This window comes from Globicephala melas, chromosome 8, assembly GCF_963455315.2.
Source record: "Globicephala melas chromosome 8, mGloMel1.2, whole genome shotgun sequence".
NCBI classification, from domain to species: Eukaryota; Metazoa; Chordata; class Mammalia; order Artiodactyla; family Delphinidae; genus Globicephala; species Globicephala melas.
The window spans coordinates 99,143,834-99,163,520 of NC_083321.1; the positions used below are offsets into that span (position 1 = coordinate 99,143,834).

Below are 19,687 nucleotides of genomic sequence, written 5' to 3' on the forward strand. Positions count from 1 at the left end.
GTCTGATCAGAGCGCTGGGCCCTGTTTGTCTGGTTTTGTGCAGGATGTGGGGAGGAAGGGGGCTGCGAGCGTGTGTATATCATTTGAGCTTCTTCGGCTGAAAGCACTAGGGGAGGGCAGGGCTAAGAGATGCCACCTGTTTTGCCTCCAGAAGGAGCTGAAGCCACCGTCTTCCCAGTTACAACCAGAAGGACTTTCCGAATAACCAACGGCGAGAATCTTGTCCCGCCTTCCCAGAGCGGAGCCAGGCCCTCCCTTGGTGCCCTCCTCCCCTATCAGGAAATATACCCCTTACAATAACAGTAATTTTTAAAAACTCAAAGAAAGGAGGAGCTGATGGGGGAAATCCCAGCCAAGAAGGAAAAACAGGCTTTTGCAGACAACCACCCACAACCCCTCACAAAGGGTGTGTGTAGATGGGCACCTCTTAGCCAGATTAGACCCAGATGTAGTTGGTTAGACTGGCAGAGAATTTCTTTTTAATTTTGGCCACGAACGCCATCGTCCCCATCACTCCCGAACCCACAGCCCACACCACTCACTGGGCACTGAGGTCTGTTTCCTTCTCACTTGCCCAGTGACTGCTCCGGGCTCTCAGGGGATGGCCGCTGACCCCCCAGTCCCAGGCTCTGACCTCTCCTACCACTTTGACCTAAGTGTGTACAAATCCCTTTTTTCTCATTTCGTCTGGCAAATGAGGTTGGCATGTTTTCAAAAGGAATTTTACCAGGAAGCTAAAAGAAAAATAAAATCCAAAAAAGGAAAAGCAAATAAAGAGGAACGGATGTGTATCCAGAGCACTGACTCCTCATCCTGAGGTCACGACCCTGGGCATGCTCAGTAGCAACCGCCCAGCGTGTGGCTTCTGCCCCTGACCTTTCCCGCCAAGCGAGAAGGACGCAGCCCTGCCTGCCCTCCAGTGGTTTTCTGTGGCTCAGGCTCTGGAAGTCCTGCCCCTCCATTCCTCTGTTCTGTTTTCTGTCTGAAGGGTGCCCACTAGCCAGCCCTTACAGGTGGTTCTACCTTTTGTGAAACTTAGCTACTTTGTCTATTTTAAGAAACCATCTGGGACTGGTCTTTGGGGAGGGCAGCTGGGACCCCTGAAAGCAGGAGTTGTCTTCACAGGACAAGTTGCTAAGACCAGCAGACCCCGAAAATCCCCCACCCCACCCTTTCCTGCATTCTGCTTAAAGTCTGAAAGATGCAGGTAATTCCCCCCTTCATAACAGAACAGAAAGGAGTGACACCCAGAGTGTCAGTGAACCCTTGATCCCTTTCTAACCCAGGAGCCCTCCTGAGGGTGGTGCTCCGCCGAGAGGTCTCATGATGGCGGCCCGCAGAGTGACCTCGTAGAACTCAAGTCATCGTAGCTTTATGGTATCAGATTCCTTAAGCTTATAGTGACAAGAGTATGAGGAGGGTGTACTTGTCCCACGTTTGTCACTCCTCCTTCATCTTCCTCCCTAGACTCATCACTGCCTCAGTGGAGTCTCTCTTTATGTCCCTTCGTGGTGTGTTTGGGGAGAGAGTTAGGAATCGTCCAGAAAAGGCAGAGAGGGGAGGCCCTGAGATGAGAAGCTCCTTCCTCCACAGCCCTCTCCCATGAGCCACTGTTGTCCTCCAGGCAGACGTTTGGCCCCTCCACTTCCCGTGATCCAAGTGGGTGGGGAGATCAGGATTTAGGGCTGCTTCTTAGGCCCAAATGACCTGGCTGTGGACGTGGATGAAGCAGTGGGAAAAGCAAGGGCTGGGAGTCAGGTGGAGATGATTTTTTCCCCCGTGGGCTCCAGGTCCGCTTTGTTCATATTTTGTTTTGCTTTCGTTTGTTTTCACAATCCGGGACGGAGAACTCTGGAGGCTGGGAGAGGTGGACCCCGACTGCAGAGATGCAGAGATCAAGACCCACAGTCCACAGCCCAGGCTGGCAGCTGACAGGGGAGACGGTTCTGATTCTCCTCTCGGCAGTCTCGGGATCAGTTCACGAGGAGTCTGTAGGAGAAGTTGAAGGAGGATGGATTTATCCCCCAGCTCCTTAGCTCTCCTGCCAGACCCCAGGTGCCCTCTTGGACCCCATCCCACTGCCAAGAACCCCTGCAGTCAAGATCGCCACATCAGCTAGCCAGCCAGACGCTTACCGCCGGCCTTGGGCGCAGGACAGCTGACATGACTTCTCTGGGACGAGATCCGAGAGGTGGAGGGCCAGGGAGGCAGCCCCCTTCCCAGCCACTGGGTGTGGTTTTTCTCCATGTCCTCCAACCAGTCTGACCTCCACTCCCACGGGGGCAGGGAGAGGGCGGAGTTCAGGAAGAGGTCATCCCGGGGGGAGGGAGGTGACAAAGCATCTGTCAGGGAGGGTAGAGGTATCTGTGGAGGGTTGTCCTTCACCCTTATGGACCAGTTTAGGGCAGAAGGCTTGGGGCTGCTTAAGGCATACACCCAACCCTAGACATAACCCAGCCCCACTCGGTCCATCACCCCCAGTGGCCACATCCACAGGAGCCTCCGCCCCAGGGAAAGGAAGATGTCCACTGGTTTCTTCAGAGAACAGCTTGAGCTCTTTTGTCCTAGCCCAGCCCTGGCCTTCTGTCCTAGGTAATCCTTGCTCTCCTATCTACCACAAGCCTGACTGCTTTTTTGGGGGGGCAAAATGTAGAGTTAGGGTTCGTAAGATGGGTCTAGGGGATCTAACAGAGTGTCTGAGGAAGGGCACTCCAAAGGGCCACGGGGAGCCCTGACTACCTTCTGTTGACTTGGGGATGATGGTCCCACCTGCTAGACACGTGAAACAGGCCGCCCAGTCACTTCCCACCCTGCCACACACAGGACAGGAAGAAGGCCTTGAAAGCACAGGGGGACACATGCGAGAAAACAGACCTTCCCACAGTGGGGACGAATCTGAGTCACTGGGCTGGGGAGCAACGTTTCCTGGAGACCCACATCTGGTAAGAGGGTCCTGGAGGTAGCAGAATGGACTGTACAATCGGCTGCCTCTGGGATTTTAACTTGAACAATTTATCCTGTTCTGGTAGGTGACCTTGAGCAAGCTGATAAAGCTGTTGGACTTACAGTTTCTTCATTTGGAAAAGAACGACAAAGAACAACAACTCTTCAGAGAGTTGCTGTTAATGTTGAGTGTATGTAAAGCACTTATCATAGTGCCTGGGACATAGTCATCCCTCAATAAAAACTAGCTGTTTGGGCTTCCCTGGTGGCGCAGTGGTTGAGAGTCCGCCTGCTGATGCAGGGGACGCGGGTTTGTGCCCCGGTCTGGGAAGATCCCACATGCCGCGGAGCAGCTGGGCCCGTGAGCCACGGCCGCTGAGCCTGCGCGTCCGGAGCCTGTGCTCCGCAACGGGAGAGGCCACAACAGTGAGAGTCCCGCGTACCGCAAAAAAAAACCCAACTAGCTGTTTTAGGGACGACGACCACGAAGACGATGCTTAGGATGCTTTGCCTCTTGGTTGGGGAGAAGCTGTGTCCGCTCCAGGCGGTGGGGATGAGGAGGAAGACAGGGATCTCATGTACCTGTGAAGACGCAGTCTGCCTCCCTGGGCTCCAGCCCAAAGCCAAAGCTGTCCGCAGCCACGGCCAGGGCCCGGGCAAAGTGGGCGTCGGCGAGGAAGGAGCCGTCGGAGGAGCTGACCAGGCTGGCTCTGGCGCTGGGGGCGTTGTCCTCAGAGGCTGAGCCCCAGCCATTGGCCAAGGAGCCCTCGCTGGGGGTGGGTGTGGGGCAGGGCCGAGGTGGGCACAGCAAGCCCCTCACCTCGGACCCCACCCCCGCTCCAGGCCTGCCCATGTCCGCTAGCTCCGAGGCCGTCGGGACGCTGATGTAGCCATAGGTGATGGGGGGTGAAGGAGCCCTTGGCATTGGAGAGACACTGTTCCTAGGAAGAGGCAAAACGGGGGATGGGACGCGGTCGGGGTGGGGGGGCGGGGCGTGGAGTGGCAGAAACAGCCCCGTTGAGGAGGGTGGAGGCAGCAGACCTAGGCATACTCCTGTCTCACGCTCCTATCTGTATCCTTTGGTTCCCCCTCTGGCCACTCACCTGGGGGTCTCCTCACCCTCACTGAGCTCCAGGCACAGGGCCACCTCCTCAGGGGTCAGCACACTGTCTTGATCCTCCCCCAGGGACGACAGTGATGAGCTGGACAGGCGACTGGATGCTGGGCTGGGACCAGAGAGGGAAGAGGCCTGGGGACTGCAGGGGCTGGGGGGACCAGAAGGGATAAAGGCGGGGACAGGGGCTGCTGGCAGTGGGTGGCAGGAGGGGGCTTGGGGCTCCACCGATTGCCTGATTGGGGTAAGATGGCAGGATGGTTAGTGCCGTCCTTCTGGCCCCTGCCACCCCTCCCCCAGCCCCGTCCACGGTCAGCAGACACCCCACACCCCCAGTGCCCAGCCCTGCGTCCTGACCCCATGCCCTCTTACTGGGTCTGTTGACTCTGAGTGCGGGGTCCACGAGGAGGGAGGGGTGCTGCGGGGAGAGGGTGAGTCACCAGCTCACTGGGGGAGCCGAGGAGCTGTGGTCCCAGGGCCCGCCAGGCAACCAGGGCCCAGGGCACAGCTCCTGGGGAACGACAGGCTGGGCGTGAGATAGCAGAACCCCCGTCAGCCCCGGGCCCCAGTTTGCCTGTCTATCCAGCCCCTCAGAGTCCTGTCTGCACCCAGCCAGCCTCCACAGGGACAGGAGAAGCCCCACACCCTGCCTCAGCCCCTCACCTGCCTCGTAGCGCCCTCCTCTCACCTGGGCTTTGGGAAAGGTTCTTGGAGCCTCTGTTGCCCAACTCACACGCCCAGAGCTCCACAGGGTGGCTGGCCCGGAGCAGCGGGGAGCTGTTGGCCTGGTGCAGCTCTGCAAAGCAAAGAGTCGGTTGCTGGAGGCCAAGCCTGGGTGTGCCTTGCAGACCTCAACCACAGGCTCTAGCTTCAGCTTCGTCATCCAGTTAAGCTTTAGGGTTCTTGAACCCAGAGGGAAGAGGGAAGAACCTCTCTCCATCCAGGCAGCTGTGATATAATGGAAGGAGCACTAAGCTTGGAGTCAAAACACCTGCACTCGTAGCCTGGCTCAGCCACGTATTAGCTGTGTGACCTCAGGTAAATCCGTTAACCTTCCTGAGCCTGTTTCATTTGTAAACAACCACTGCAAAGCATGGTTTGGCCAGTTAACTAAAAACAGATTGGAAAGTTCCCGGCACCTAATAGATATATTAAAAAACAACTGTATTTCTCTTTACTGTACACATTCCAATTTCCTGATCTCTATACCCTCACATTGCTACCTACGTTCATGAATTTTGCCTCCGTGAAGGCAAATACTCCTTCTTTTCTTGGAGAGAATCTGTTAATTTCCACTTCTCACATCGCAAATATCTCACATGGCTCTGGATAGCCTTGCCCTGATAAACCCAAGTGTCTCTCACTTGGAGAGATGGGTTGGGCTGTCAAGTTGAGCTGAATGAGGAAGACAAAACCAGTGAGCTCCAGACCATGTCAGGTGTGAAGGGAGAGAGTCAGCTGATGGGAAGAGGAACTTGAAAATAGGAAGATGTGTTGATCTCACCCAGGGAGGCAATGCCCTGCCCGTGGATATTCAGTACGTGTTGAATGAATGAGTGAATGGATGGATGATATCAGAGATGCAGGTTGAAACACAAGGTGAGAAGAATCATGTACAAGATGGCAGCTATCATCAGGCCCATGTGGCCACTTAGGAGACAGGGCTCTGTGTGAACTGTGACAATACAGAAGACCCGGCTGTGTGCAATGACCTGGTCAGGCCAAAACCAAAATGGATCTCAGTTTAAACCAGAGAGGAGCAGAATAATAAAGGGAAAAGGATTTTCCCAAGACCAGGAACAGGAGAACATCAAGCAAAGGAGAAAAGAAACAGCCTTCAGGTTAGTGTCACATGATCAGAAGCCCAGTTAGGAAAGGGGACCGGAGACCAGGCAGGACTCTCAAGACAGAGCTGTCTAGTCAGTCCGATTTCAAAGATCTGGGGCAGGTTCAAAGCAGGGACAAGGCATTCATCAAGAATCCATCTGGACCCTAGGAATCCATGTACAGTAGCCAGACCTTCTGAGCCACTGGGATGAAAAGCCACACAATGGCTAGACTTCCTCCATCAAAGTTTCCTTTTGTAGTTTGGCTGGTTTGGTTTTTACTCATTTCCTTTAATTGTCATATGACCCAGGGAGTCCTGGAGGCCACCTTTGGGTGCTCCAACCCTGCTCTCATCACCTGTCTTGTCCTGTGCTTCTTGACTAAGCTCAGAAATGGGGGTACCTGTTGTTTATGTTGCTTTGTGTGGAAAGGGAAGGAAAAAGGCCATGCTCATCCCTGCTCCTATCATTTCCTCTAAAGGATTCTGGTAACAAAAAAACCCTCCTTCCACCTTGCTTGGAATTACTTGAATTTAGTTTCAATATTATTTGAATCAAACTATACAGTAAACATGTTATCAGGGTTAGGTGGAATCTTGTTGGGCACACCTGAATTGCGATAAATATTTGTTTGAATTAATTATTTAATGAGGCTATTCAATGTATTGATGATATGTATCCGCAAAGTGAACTGAGAATAAGATATAATGGATTAGACACGGGAGACAGCAGTTGTGAGATTATTAGTCACAGAGGAAAAAACCCAACTAAGGTCAGATAATAAGAAAAAGGGGACTTCCCTGGTGGCACAGTGGTTGAGAATCCACCTCAGGGCATATGGGTTCGATCCCTGGTTTGGGAAGATCCAACATGTCGTGGAGCAACTAAGCCTGTGCGTCACAACAACTTAGCCTGCGCTCTAGACCTCGTGAGTCACAACTACTGAGCCCGCACTCTAGAGCCCGTGAGTCACAACTACTGAGCCCGCGTGCCACAACTACTGAAGCCCGCGCGCCTAGAGCCCATGCTCTGTGACAAGAGAAGCCACCGCAATGAGAAGCCCGCGCACCGCAACGAAGAGTAACCCCCGCTTGCTGCAACTAGAGAAAGCCCGGGCGCAGCAACGAAGACCCAATGCAGCCACAAATAAATAAATAGATTAAAAAAAGAAAAGAAAAAAGAATAAGCAAGTCAAGGGGGTAGAGGACACTGAGAGAGCCTGCCAGTTTTAGAAGACAAGGAATCAGCAGTCTTTCGGACCAGCTGACAGCAGTAGAGGAGCTCCATGCCTCTGAGATCTTGCTGCCACTGCAAAGAGCCAGAGGTAGGCCAAGTGTCCACCAGCCCAGGGGAGTCACTGTTCTCAGCCCATCCTGGGCAGTGGTGGGGTGGGGCCGGGTGAGGAGAAAAGGGGTGCAGTGAGGACCTAGATCTCTGAGTGAGGTTAGGAAGCTTCATCTCAGAATTGGAATCTTCTTAAGAATTGAGTGTAGAAAATTGCTCACCTTTTGTGGGGTAGTATTAATGTTCTCAGACAGGGTATACGTTATATTCAAATTAGTGTGGTTATCCACGGAAAAGCTAGTTTTTCCATGAGACTTCTGCAACCTCTTTTTAGCTGGTATTTCATTATCACAGATGATTATTTCTAATGCAATAGCTCTGAGGCAAAGCTGGAAAGGATGCCAGCTTGGCTAATATTTAGAGTCATAAAATTCCGGATATTGGACAAGCTCTTAATTACTCTGAATCCATCTTTGTCTTAATAAAAGTTGGATTATATCCACTTAACAAAACTGGCTGTTGAACATTTGTAAATCTTACTAATCAGTACAGGAGGCTCAGGAAGACAGCAGAGAGAGTGCAGAGAGTGAATGTTCAGAAAAGGAGAAAAGAGTCAGGGAGAGAACAGAATTGCCCAGGGGCGCTCCCAGAGAGATTCCGAGTAGCCTTTGGAAGCAGACCATTCTGGCTTCAGATCTGAGAACTGCAGCTTATGGACATGGAGTTTTGAACAAGTTACCCAATTCTGACCCTCTTTCCCAATCTTGTAAAATTAGAGAAATAGCACCTAGCCGATATGTTGTGAGGATTAAATGAAATAACAAATGTAAGTAAAGCACCTCCCATAGAGTAGTTGCTAAAGAAACAGAGATTATAATTACTTCTCTCTAGAAAGTCAAAGCAGGTAGCCGGAAGTCAGGAGAAAACTCTGGACAGAAAGGAAATACTCATTCTCTGGGAAGCCAGCTGGAGGTGGGTACCTGGGCAGACCCGTATATCGTGCACGTACATAGTACATATGGACACAGTGCGTAGTAGAGAGGTCATGAGTGCCTGAGGCTTTGGGCTAGCACTGGTTACACCCCTCCAGGTTCTAGAATTATCTGTGTGCTGGTCAGGCACTTTCATTAGACTTTGAGCTTGTAAAGAGCAAGGATTATATTTGGTGTTTCTGTGTCCCCCGTCTGGCATACAGTGGTGCTTATTAAATGTTTGCTGAGTTGAGCTGGCTGCAGCAACAAGGCTCACTACTGGTGTGGCAAAACCCAAGCAAGATCATGGTGTAAAGAAAAGCTGAGGCCAGCACACTCCGGGCTGGGTGCGTGGCGATAGGCGTCCATCAGGACAGGCTGCGAGTGGGGTGCGGCCCACACCCGGCGTCGAGGCCACCCCATGCTCTCTCCTGTCCCCCCTACCACCCGAGTCAGGCTGTCCATCCCCCCATCCTTACCCTGCTTTTTTTTGGCCTTCCAAGCCTCTGCAGGGGCCAGAGACAAGCGCGGAGAAGAGAGGCCCCTGCGACCGCAGAGGCTGTCTGAACTGGCCCAGGGACTGGAGAGCCTGGCCAGCTGGGGTGTGAGCCGCCTGGCAGCTGGGACCTGGGGACTTGGCCGGGCTGGGGGGCTGGAAGGCAGCTCATTGATGAGGGAGCCATAAAAAGTGCTGGTGTCGGGAAGCAGGGGCACACCGGGGCTTCGGGGATCCCAGGAGATCACTGCAATAAAAACGACAGGAGGAATTATGGTGAACGCATCCCACCCATGCCCCCCCCTTCTCCAGCCCTGGGACCCCTGCTCCACTGCCAGGCCCACCCCACCCCCTCGGGACATGCTTACAGGAGCGACGACTGTCTAGTGGGTCCCGGGGGTCCATTCCCAGTCGGCTGCTGAGACTGCTGCTGCTGCTGAGGTCCCGAGAGCCAGAGGTGGAGCGCCAAGTGTCTGCCAGCCACGGCGAGTCACTGTGATCCATCCTGGGCAATGGAGGGTGGGGTGGAGGGAGAACAAGATTGGCCCAAACCTCCGACTCAGCGGGTAGCAGAAGGGGGGGGGTGTTCTTCTCACTGCTTTTCAGCCCCTCACAGCCTCCTTAAGATCTCTGATCTGCTGTCCCAAACTCAGCGCCGCTTTCTTATCCTGGGATCAGGGGAAGTCCAAGTTGCCCAGAGCTAGGAGGTATCAAAGAGAGATAGCTACGGGCTGAGACAGAAAGAACACAGACCTGGAGCCAGATCTGCTGCAGCCTTAGCTGTGCAACCCTGGGCAACTCAGTCTATTAGCCTCTCTAAGCCCCCGTTTCTCCATCTGTAAGATGGCAACAGTAAGGCCTTCCTTACAAGGCTGATGCTGTAAGTTGAGACGAAGAAATGTGAGATGACTCAGCCAGGAGAGCAGGAGTTTGCTACCTGAAGGTTGGCTTCTCTACCTCTAGCCTGGTTCCCTTTGAATGGGACACCATGTGGCAGGGATCAGACCAAAGCACTTTTCTGCCTAAAACCTTCAGTGGCTCTCCATTTACCAAGATAGAGCCCAGCTGCCTAGCATGGCTAACAGGGCCCTCGTTGGTCTGGCTTCCAGCTCCTCAGTCTGTGCTCTGACCCATCCCACACAGTACGCCCCAGCCAGACCAAAAGGCTTGTCTTTCCCTATGAATGCAACAGGCTATTTCTTGCTGTTCCCTTTGCCCTTCCCCTTCTAACTGCCAGGGTAAATGTGAAATCTCCTTCCTCCCGTAGTTCCCCTCCAGCCCCTTCCTTGTACTTGTGCGTGTTTCTGCACCCCCAATTCTGGATTGCATTTGTGCTTGCGTGGCTGTCTCTGCTAGACGGAAGCTGTTCTAAAGGAATGAATCAACAAAGTGATCAGAGTGGAATCTCCCTCAAGGAGAAGGGATGAAACCCCAGGGGAGCCAGAGAAAGTTCGGGGCAGAGCAGACTAAGCCCAGGAGGTAGCTGGAAGGGAAAGACCAATGAGCACAGAACAACGCAGGAACACAGCACCAGCCAGCACAGAACCTTGCTCTGGGCCGAGAAACTGACAGCAAAATGGTAGAGCTGGATGTGTCTCACATAGTAGGTGCTTGATAAATTCCTGTTGAAAGATGCAGACCTGGAATGTGAACTCTCCCAGAGGAGATCTAATGAGATAAAGAGCAGGAGAAGGTGGGCAGAGATGAAATGGTTGTTCAGTGTAAAATTCAGCCAGTAGGAGAAAAAAGGATGTTTTCTCTTTTAGTGTCGTGTCTCATAATGGGAGACTTGCTCTGGCAGCCAAACGCGCTTGGAGCAGATGTACCTGCAGGCGGGCTCCGTTGCTGAGAACAAGGAGTAAGAATCCATCACGCAAGGGCAGAGCGCCCTCTGCTGGAACTGTGGGTGGATTATTGCGAAGGAAAGATGCCTCCGTGGGTAGGTGATTTCCTGTAGCCAAAGGGACTACTAGGGAGATGCTGAGTGTACAGAGCAAATTAGAAATCAGACTGGTCCTCCTGTGCTAGTTATTCTCCACCTAGCAGCACGAGTCAGCAGGAGAGTGCAGTCAGTATTAATGAGAGCTTGGTAACAAGAGCACTGGATTAGGAATTCAGAAGGCAGCTACTAGCTGTGCAGCCTTGGGCAGTCACTTGAGTCATGAGTCTTCAGTTTACTCACCTTGTCAAGTGGTGTGATAGGAACATTAATGAAAGAGAAATTTAATTCTCACTTGAAGTTCAAGGGAAATTCAGGTACTAGGATGCCAAATTGCCTGGCAGTAGGGGAGACTAGTACTCCGGCCAGTTCTCCATCCCAGCTCCACTGTCCCTCGGCCCCTCGGCCCCGCCCTCGCCTCAGGCCCTTTCGTCTCTCACCTGTGTTTTAGGATGGCGTCCTCACTGGTATGTCTGTACAGACCTGGGAGAGGGCAGGAGGAAGGGTCAGCCCAGAGTCTCCAGCACCTGGCTAGCGGTCTAAACCCCTGTAGCGTTCTGGCTGGACCCAGGGAAGGCCTGATCACCTGGGAGTCCACTTCACCTTCTCACCTGGGCCCAGGTGCACCCCAGCTCGGCGCCGGCGGTGGATGCACACGGCGGTGCCCAGCAGCAGCAACCAGAGCACAACACCCCCGCTGGCAATGACCTCTGGCCGCCTCAAGGCCGCCCTCAGCTGCTCCAGGGTCCACGGGCCGTGCGCACTGGGCTCCTGGAGAGCTTGCTCCACGGCCTGCTCTGTATGGGAATTTGAGCTCAGGGGGAGGGGGCGGCTGAGGGGGAGGAGCCGGAAGCGAGAGCGGGGAGAGAGGAAGGCGGAGATGGGGCCTGAATGGGTCGGGGTGGGGCCGGTGGGCACTGTCCTCACCTAAAAAGAGGCAGACAGGGCTGCTGGGCTGCCCAGCCCCAGCCCCAGTGACTGCGGCCACTTGTACGCAATAGGAACCTGGCACGCGGGTGGCGATCTCCAGCCGGGTCTGCTCGCCCGCCACCGTCCAGTTGGCGGGGGGCAACGAGGTGTTGCCCAGGCTCCAGACCTGAGGCGCAAACAGAGGGGAGCTCGCCCCCTGGCACCATCCCAGCAGCTCAGCCCTTCCTCTTGCGGATCAGACTCCGGGCGTGTGGCCACCCTGTCCTGCCGTTCACCTGGGGACGCCCCCCGCATGCACCCACACGTCCTATTTCCTCCTCCCCCCACAGAGTGGGAGACACTTCTTTCTAGACCGACAGACGAGGGACAAAAGTAATCGGCGAAATAGGCGTTAGACCCGTGGTTCGCAAACGCCAGCGTGCTTCAGGGTCACCTGGAGGATTTGTTAAAATCCAGATTGCCGGGTCCATCCCCGACTTTCTGATTCACAAGGCCTGGCAAAGGACCTAAGGATTTGCGTTCTAACAAGTTCTCAGGAGATGCTGACGTTGCTGGTCCAGGAACCACCCTCTGACACCACTGCCTTAGAAGCTGAGAGTCAGACACGGCCTGGTTTGATTCCTGTTCTGTTTCCCGCACCTGTGAGCTTAGCCTCACTTTCTACGTCCATACACGGGACAATAACCCAGGGCGGACTATGGGATGAAATGAGATTCTAAGTAAGTGCTCGGCAGTGTCTGGCAGACAGTAGGGTCCTTGCCCAACAACAGTAAGTTTCCCTTGCTTCTCTGCCCAAGTACCATTTCTTAGTGCCCAGAGCAAGTGTCTACAGGACGCCAGGGAAGAGGGATCTCCTGGCACCACTAGGAAGGGGTGTGTCAGTTTGTGGAGGGTACCTGGTAGCCACGGATGATGCCATTGTGGTTTTCAGCAGGTGGTGGGACCCAGCTCACGAGGACACTGCCGTTGCCAGGTTTTAGGGTCACCTCCTGGGGAGGGGCACTGGGCACTGGGGAGGGGGGAGGGAGAGAGGCTGTAAGGGATGCTGAGGGAGAAGGCTCTAGGGAAAGGAGCTGGAATGGGACACAGGGTCAGAGCCACACTTGTGAGACTAAGAGCCTTTCTCAGCTCTGCTTGCTGGGCCAGGGCAGGAGGGAGCCCAGGGGTGGGACCCACCATCCGCCCGGCTAGAGTGGGACAAAAAGGGGCTGGGGGTATATTGTTGGGTCTGGGGGGGCATCTGTCCCCGACCTTGCTCAGGCAGTCTCAGGAGCAGCACGTTGCTGTCGGGGCCTTGAGCCCGCCCGGAGGATGGTCTCACTTTGAACTCGTAGTCCTGGCCCCACTGGAGGCCCTCAAGCTCTGCGCTCTGCCAGCCAGCCAGCAGGGCCTCTGCCCACGGGGCTCCCTGGCCTCCGGGGGCAGCTGGGGTCCTGAACAAGGCCGTGTAGGACTGAGCAGGTGCAGCAGGGCCGCTCACCTGGGAAAGAGCCCAGAGGGAGAGGAGGGCTCAGGGCTCTCGTGAGCAGCCCTTTCTGGAGCTCTGACGGGCTCCAGCCCAGGTCCTGGGCCTCACCTTCCAGCTGAGCCACACAGCAGGACCAGGCTTGGTGCCCTTCGCAGGGTCTGGGTTCAGCAGGGTCACGTTTTCCAGCTGAATGCGCACAGCCAGAAGCTCCAGGGGCTCCTTGTGGTCCTGGGGCTCTGTGGGGAGCACAGGGCTGGGGTGGGGCCCATAGGCCAGAACGGAGGAATTGGGTGGAACATCCCTCGGCCACAGAGGAGCCAGAACTCGCCCAGGTTGAGAGCACTCCGATTTCTATTCTAGGACGGGAGAACCACCCCTAAATGGGGTCCCCGCCGCTCTGACCCTGATCCCGGGTTCCGCTCCCACATCCCCTAACCTCAGCCAAAACCAGACCACACCACCCTAACTGGAGCCCCCGACCTTGGCCCTGACCGCCCTCCCTTTACCTTGGACAGACACCCTGGCTGCCCGGCTCTCCCGTCGTCCTGCACTGTTGGTGGCCACGCACATATAGGTCCCTGCGTCACTCTTCTCTGCTCTTGCCATCAGCAGGGAACCTCTGGACACCTGTCAGGACCAGGTGCGTTGTGAAGTGTCCCCTGCGGGGAGGGCCTCTGAGTGCGGAGGGAAGTCTAAGGCCTCACCGCCTCCCCTTCCTCAAATTCTGCAGGGGACATTGGGCCATGGGGCGGGTCAGTCCCTCACGTGTACACAGTTGTGGCCAGGACAGGGTGAGGCGTGGGGAAGGGGGCTACACTCACCGAGTGCCGCCCTGGCTGCAGGGCCAGGGGTTTCCCATCCTTCCACCATGAGACTGTGGGCTCTGGGTGGCCCCAGGGCGGCCCACACTGCAGAATCACCTGCTCGCCCACCGTGGCCACCGCGTCCCGAGGCTGGACCTGGAAATCTTCCCGAAGGACTGTGGGGAGGAGGGAGGGTCGCAGAGGGCGGGACCCAGTCCCCACATTCAGGTCCTGCCTTGGCGTCTCACAGCGTTCTGCATTACCTGCCTTTCCGAAGAGCCCCTCCTCCCCGGTCTCCTATCTAGGACCACCCCCAACCCAGGTCTCCCCGCCCAGGGCTCACCATCCACAGACAGCCGAGCGCCGCGGCTGACTGCCGTGCCCAGCCGGTTGCTGGCCTCACACGTGTAGACACCCAGGTCTGTGGACAGGACCTGGTCATCGTGGGCACGTCCCCGGGGAGGGGGCCGCAGCAGCAGGAGGGTTCCGTCAGGTAGGAGGTGGTGAATGTCTGGGGGCACCATGCTCAGGGGATGCCCATTCAGCAGCCAGCGGATGGTGGGAGGTGGCTGGCCTGAGGCCTGGCAGCTCATCTTGGCCGGGCCAGGGCCCTGGAGCAGCTGGTCCTCGGGGTGGACGAGGATCTGGGGTGGGGAGTCCTGAGCCATGCCTCCTGGGAGAGGAAAGGAGGTGCAGCCCAGTCTGACTGCAAATAGGGCCCCCAAATCCCTGCACGCCTCATCTTCCTCCTCTTGCCTGAAGATCAGTTCCCAACTAACACGCTAGCTGGGAGGGGAGAAGGCCAGCATGCGTGCGTGGCACCCAGGTGAGGGCCAGTGGAGCTCTCAGTCTGTCTGTCTCACACTCAACATCACCATCATCATCATCATCACCGTCGTCTCTGGTACCCCCCACTGCAAAAGGGAAGCAAAGGAGCAAGGGGGTCTCCTCGCTGCCTTGGCCAGGCCTCAGATCAACGGAGCGGAGCGTGGGCTAGGAGTAGGGAGGGCCACACTCACCTGTGACGAGCAGAAGCAGGAGGGGCAGGGGCTGACGGGCCCCAAGGAGGCCTACTCCTCCAGAGCCCATGGCTGCCCTCAGGCCTCTGTCCTTGTCTGTAGCACTTTGTCCTACTGCTCTGAGCTCACAGCGGAGGGAAGGAGGGGCGGGCGCGGCGGCAGTGGTGGTTGTTTGTGACCGAGACTCTGCCCCAGGAGGGAAGCGGCTTTGAGGAAACCGATGCTTCCTGCCTGGCCCTCAGTGCCTTGGAGAATTGGGAGGAGACCAGAGGAGAGAAAGTCTCTGACCTTGATCCTGTAGTCATAACCTCTGACTCGAAGCCCCGCCCTAGGGTTTATCTTGTGATCTAGTCCAGGATTTCTTAGCGGTAATCCTCAGCCCGACCATAACTTCAACCACTGTTTTGATCCTTTACCCCAAGCCTCTACTGAACCCTTGAATCTCAATCCCGATCCTTTGGCTTCCAAGCGACCCCCTGCTAGAGTGGCATGAAAACCCAGAGGTGGAATCTCAGGGCACAGTGTTCTGAAGCTGAGGGTAGAGAAAAACAGGCCCCGGAAGCCAAGTGTGGGGAGCAAGTGTGTCTTGTCATGCCCCGGCCCATTTCCCGGGGAGAGGTCAGGGTGGTAGGTCAGAAGACAGGGAAGAGCACAGGCTCTTGTCTGGGAGATGTCCACTCTGTGCGCCTAGTCAGCCCAGAGACAGATGAGATAAGCTTCTGGGAGACCTCTGGCAAGTGACTTAACCCCTGAAAGTCAGTTTCCTTTTTTGTAAAGTGAGAATAATAATAATTAATAATAATAATAATAGTTTCTACCTTGAGAGCTGGAGTAAGAGTGAGAGGAGATAAAGCATAAAATCATCTAGTACAGTGCCTAATGCATTGTAAGTGATCAGTAAAGCCTAGCCAATATTGTGATATATTTATTTTCATGCACATCCCATCATTGAAACTATTTAAGCATCCTTGGCAGGGATATTTTTCAGGCCCTGGAAAGGTGGTTGGAGTACATGACCTTTAAGAGTTTTTCCAAGGCTTCCTTGGTCGGGCAGTGGTTGAGAGTCCGCCTGTTCATGCAGGGGACACGGGTTCGTGCCCTGCTCAGGGAAGATCCCACATGCCGCGGAGCGGCTGGGCCCGTGAGCCATGACCGCTGAGCCTGCGTGTCCGGAGCCTGTGCTCCGCAACGGGAGAGGCCGCAGCGGTGAGAGGCCCGCGTACCGCGAAAAAAGAAAAAAGAGTTTTTCCAGCCCTGAAACCTCGTGTCTATAGCAGACGGGACTGTAGCTTGTAAGCCTGCAATGTCGGTGCTCACCCCGCTGCTCCCAACCCCCTGCTAGAGAGATGCTGCTGTCCCCTCTCAGAGCCCAGCTCCTGTTTACGGGTCTCTTCCTTCCAAATCTGGAATCTCAGACATTTCCTGGAACTGTTCCCGGAAGGCCAAGGCCAGGCTCTGGAGGCTCAGCGGAAGAATGTCCAGCCTTTGTTCCCCATTGTTCCTGGCCAGCTCCTTTGTGGGGCCCCTAACCCAGCCGACTCCCTCCCTTCCTCCCCCTTCTCAGCCTGGCCTCGCTCGGTGCCAGCTGCAGCCACGGCCCTCACAGCCTATCAAGAGGAAGGCCTCCTTCACTCCTTCTTCTCTTTCCCCTCAGATGCAGACCAAGACTGATTAAGACAATTAGAGCAAGAGAACACTGTGGTCTCTCCAAACTGGGCATTTCCAAGAGGTAAAAAATTGAGTTAAAGTAACAGAGTGACAGAGCTGGAAGAACAGGAATTGGGGTCAGAGAATAGAGCTTGCTGTTTCAGAAGCGGAGAAACTAAGAGCAGTGACAGACTCCATGGCGCGTGCCTGGGCGTATGTGTGCCAGGCATAGCGGAGTAGAATTTATGGGGTCAGGGATCAGTGGGGACAGAGTGATGAAGGAGGTATTCACATGGACCCTGAGGACAGCCAAGGGTGAACAAGAAAGGGCGTGGCGGGACAGATGGATTTACTGCACATCTAGCCCATTTGGGATTTCCCAGGTCCAGAGCCCCCCAGGCCTGCCTGACCCAGTGACTACCTGCGCCCCAGGAATGTTGCTGTTAGCAGTCCTCTTTAGTCTCTTCTGCTTATGCATTGGACTTGGGGAGACTAAACAAGTTCTCTGCTAATTATTTGCTGGCAGCTTGATTTGACTCAAATCTCTATAATCCAGAAAGATGGTATAAATTTCCCTTGGGGGATAAGAGGGCAAGTCTCAAAGGAACTCAGATTCATGACTAGTGCTGTCCTCAGCTGAGTCGGAATGGGCAGGTGACTCAGTGAGGAGAAGCACCAGTGCTGTACTGCAGGAATGGAGCCTGGAGGCTGCAGCAGCTGGGGAGGGGCCCTTGCCCCACAGTTACGTGACTCATCCCTGGACATGCCGTTGGCACAGCCTCTTTCCATTCCCAGACTCTGGACACCCAAGTGCTAAGAACTGATGGGGATTGGAAGGCCCCATCGTTCTGAGCTGTTCCTTAGGACGTTAAGACTCTTTCTCCTCACTCAGTCCAAGCATCCAGGGCACTCAGGGATCCGTGGAGTGATGGCCGAGGGGACTTCCCAACAGTGAGGTATGTCTGGGTGGCTCTCAGAGACCACAGCGATCATTTCCAGCAACATGTCCCATCGGCATCCTGACTGTCTCATTTCCACACGCTAAGGAAGAGCCGACTGCGTGAGTCATGGGCATGACGTTAGTCCATGGGACCTGCCTCCAACTATTTCAAGGAAGCTCTGCTCTGGGACCCTGGGGATGTGCTGGCCAGTGACCAGTTTAAATACTATCTTCCTTCACCCCCTAGTTTTAGAGTTTTGGGTTTTTGTGAGTAACCCTTTCATTGCTTGTAAGAGGGAAGAGAGAGGAGAGAGATTAGATGCTCTTCAAGGACCCTCCAGAGGACATTTGTTTTCTCCTGGTTTCTCTGGCGTCTGATTCTGTGTTTTCTGAAAATGCAGCCCAGGGACTCCTGCTGGTCAAGCTGGTGGGGTAAACAGGACTAATTCAGGTGGGATTTGATGTATCTTCGTATTTTCTAGAAAAGCATTAAAATCATTACCAGTGACATCTGCTCCTCGTGACTAGCAGCAAGTCTTTGCCAAAATGTGTGCTTGACCACAGCACCCTCCTTCACTAAAATCATATCCAACACTGAGCTTCCCCCTTGCTTCTGGAGCAGTCTCTCGGGGCTGTCTGAAATGCTTTCTCCTAGGCTGTAGTCCTCATTTTGCCCCAAATAAAACTTAACTCACAACTCTCAAGTTTTGCATTTTCTTTTCAGTCAACAAGATCTTCTCTTTGTCCTTGGTATACTCTAGCTTTACTACATTTTATGTAGGTGTGGAAATCTTTTAAGATATCTTGTGTGTCAACCTTCTTGAATCTGTGTATTTATGTTTGTCATGAGTTCTACAAAAATTTCAGTCATTACTCTTAAAATACTGTCTCTTCTCCGTCTCTCTATTCTCCCCTTTGAGCTCTTGAGGAACTGTGTGTCAGACCTTTTCATGCTACATTGCCGCGTCCCTTAATCTCTCTTCTCATATATTTCATCTCCTTGTCTGTCTGTGCCTAATTCTGAATAATTTCTTCAGGTACAACTTTCAGTTAACTAACTCTCTTCAGCTGTTTTTAATGTGCTGTTAAACTCTTTCATTTTTATTTCAATAAATTATATTTTTATGTATGAGTTCTATTTGTTCTTTTTCAAATTTGATCACTTTGATAGTCTCTTGTTGCTTGTTCATTTTTGTAATTTTGTCTTGTATTACTTCAAGCATTTCATAATTATTTTATGTTTTTTTTTTTTTTGCAGTACGCGGGTCTCACTGCCGTGGCCTCTCCCGTTGCGGAGCACAGGCTCCGGACGCGCAGGCTCAGAGGCCATGGCTCACGGGCCCAGCCGCTCCGCAGCACGTGGGATCCTCCCGGACCAGGGCACGAACCCGTGTCCCCTGCATCGGCAGGCGGACTCTCAACCACTGCGCCACCAGGGAAGCCCTATTTTATGTTTTATATCTGATCATTTCAGTGTCTGAAGACCTTGGGGGTCTAAATCTGTTGCTTCTTATATTTGCTGACTTTCATTCATGATGATTTGTTTCCTTCTGTGTTAATGACCTTTCCTTGTGAACTCGTCTTTGGTTGGTCTTAGTCTCTGAAAATTTAAGGAGATGTTTTTTTCCAGAGAGGATTTGTATTTTTTATTTTAGGAGCCTGGGATGCTACCAGCTGGGGGCCAATACCAATTTAATCCAGGAGTCTCAGGTTCAGCTCCCACACCTTGCCACTGGCACAAGTCTGGTCTTTCATCAGTGCTAATATAAACATTTGCCCTTGGGTAATCCACATTTTATGAGTGCTAAGAAGTCAGGACTCACCTTACACTTCTAAGCTTTTATATACGCTGCTCCTTCTGCCTGGAATATGTGTCCTTTTATCCTCCCCCCCATGCCCTATCTGATTAATCAATCTTTCTAAGACTAAGTTCAGGCTTGTTCTCCTCCAAGATACCTTTGCTGACGATCCCTAGTCTGGGTTAGATGCCGCTCTTACACGCCTCTATAGCACGCTGTATCTACCTGTCGTTGCATTTTCCGCACTGTATTGTAATAATCTGTTTACTTATCTGTCTTCCTCCATGAGACTCTCTTTGGTAGGGGTCATGGCATAGTTATGCTGTTTCCCCAGTGTCGGGCACAGGGTGGATCATGGTAGATTAATACATGTCTGTTGAATAAATGAAAGACACCCGAATAAATGAATGAATGAATGCATGAGTGATGATTTTGGAATGGACAATATGGGATTTCCAGAGAGGGTGAAGGATGATGGAGGGATGTGAGAAGAAAAGAGAAGAGGGAA

At 53.8% G+C, this 19,687-nt stretch overlaps 1 protein-coding gene across 4 annotated transcripts; it reads right to left on the reverse strand.

Moving 5' to 3' along the window:
- Positions 1-459: 459 nt before the first annotated feature.
- ROBO4 (roundabout guidance receptor 4) lies at positions 460-15,025 on the reverse strand. Of its 4 annotated transcripts, none has more exons than XM_060304233.1 (18): positions 14,794-15,025; positions 14,118-14,195; positions 13,793-13,950; positions 13,478-13,598; positions 13,080-13,207; positions 12,755-12,983; positions 12,400-12,512; positions 11,501-11,669; positions 11,185-11,370; positions 11,014-11,056; positions 9,003-9,139; positions 8,618-8,881; positions 4,746-4,853; positions 4,430-4,568; positions 4,047-4,292; positions 3,526-3,884; positions 2,136-2,342; positions 460-1,989 (listed from the first exon to the last, which is right to left on the reverse strand). In XM_060304233.1, exons 1-18 carry the CDS (start codon positions 14,861-14,863, stop codon positions 1,979-1,981), a joined length of 2,766 nt encoding a protein of 921 aa, XP_060160216.1. In that variant the 5' UTR covers positions 14,864-15,025; the 3' UTR covers positions 460-1,978. The 4 variants fall into 4 exon arrangements, with proteins under 4 accessions (XP_060160216.1, XP_030696000.1, XP_060160214.1 ...); XM_030840140.2 differs by having other exon boundaries at positions 4,430-4,475; positions 14,118-14,447; XM_060304231.1 differs by having other exon boundaries at positions 3,526-3,878; positions 14,118-14,447.
- Between the last annotated feature and the right edge of the window lie 4,662 nt (positions 15,026-19,687).

Bases quoted from the DNA above. Each gene is read 5' to 3' on its own strand.
- ROBO4 (XM_030840120.2), bottom strand. From the start codon at position 14,863: ATGGGCTCTGGAGGAGTAGGCCTCCTTGGGGCCCGTCAGCCCCTGCCC. The intron at 14,448-14,793 runs GTGAGTGTGGCC...TTCCTCTCCCAG, and splicing joins CCTGCTTCTGCTCGTCACAG to GAGGCATGGCTCAGGACTCC. The intron at 11,371-11,500 runs GTGAGGACAGTG...ATTCCCATACAG, and splicing joins CCCTGTCTGCCTCTTTTTAG to AGCAGGCCGTGGAGCAAGCT.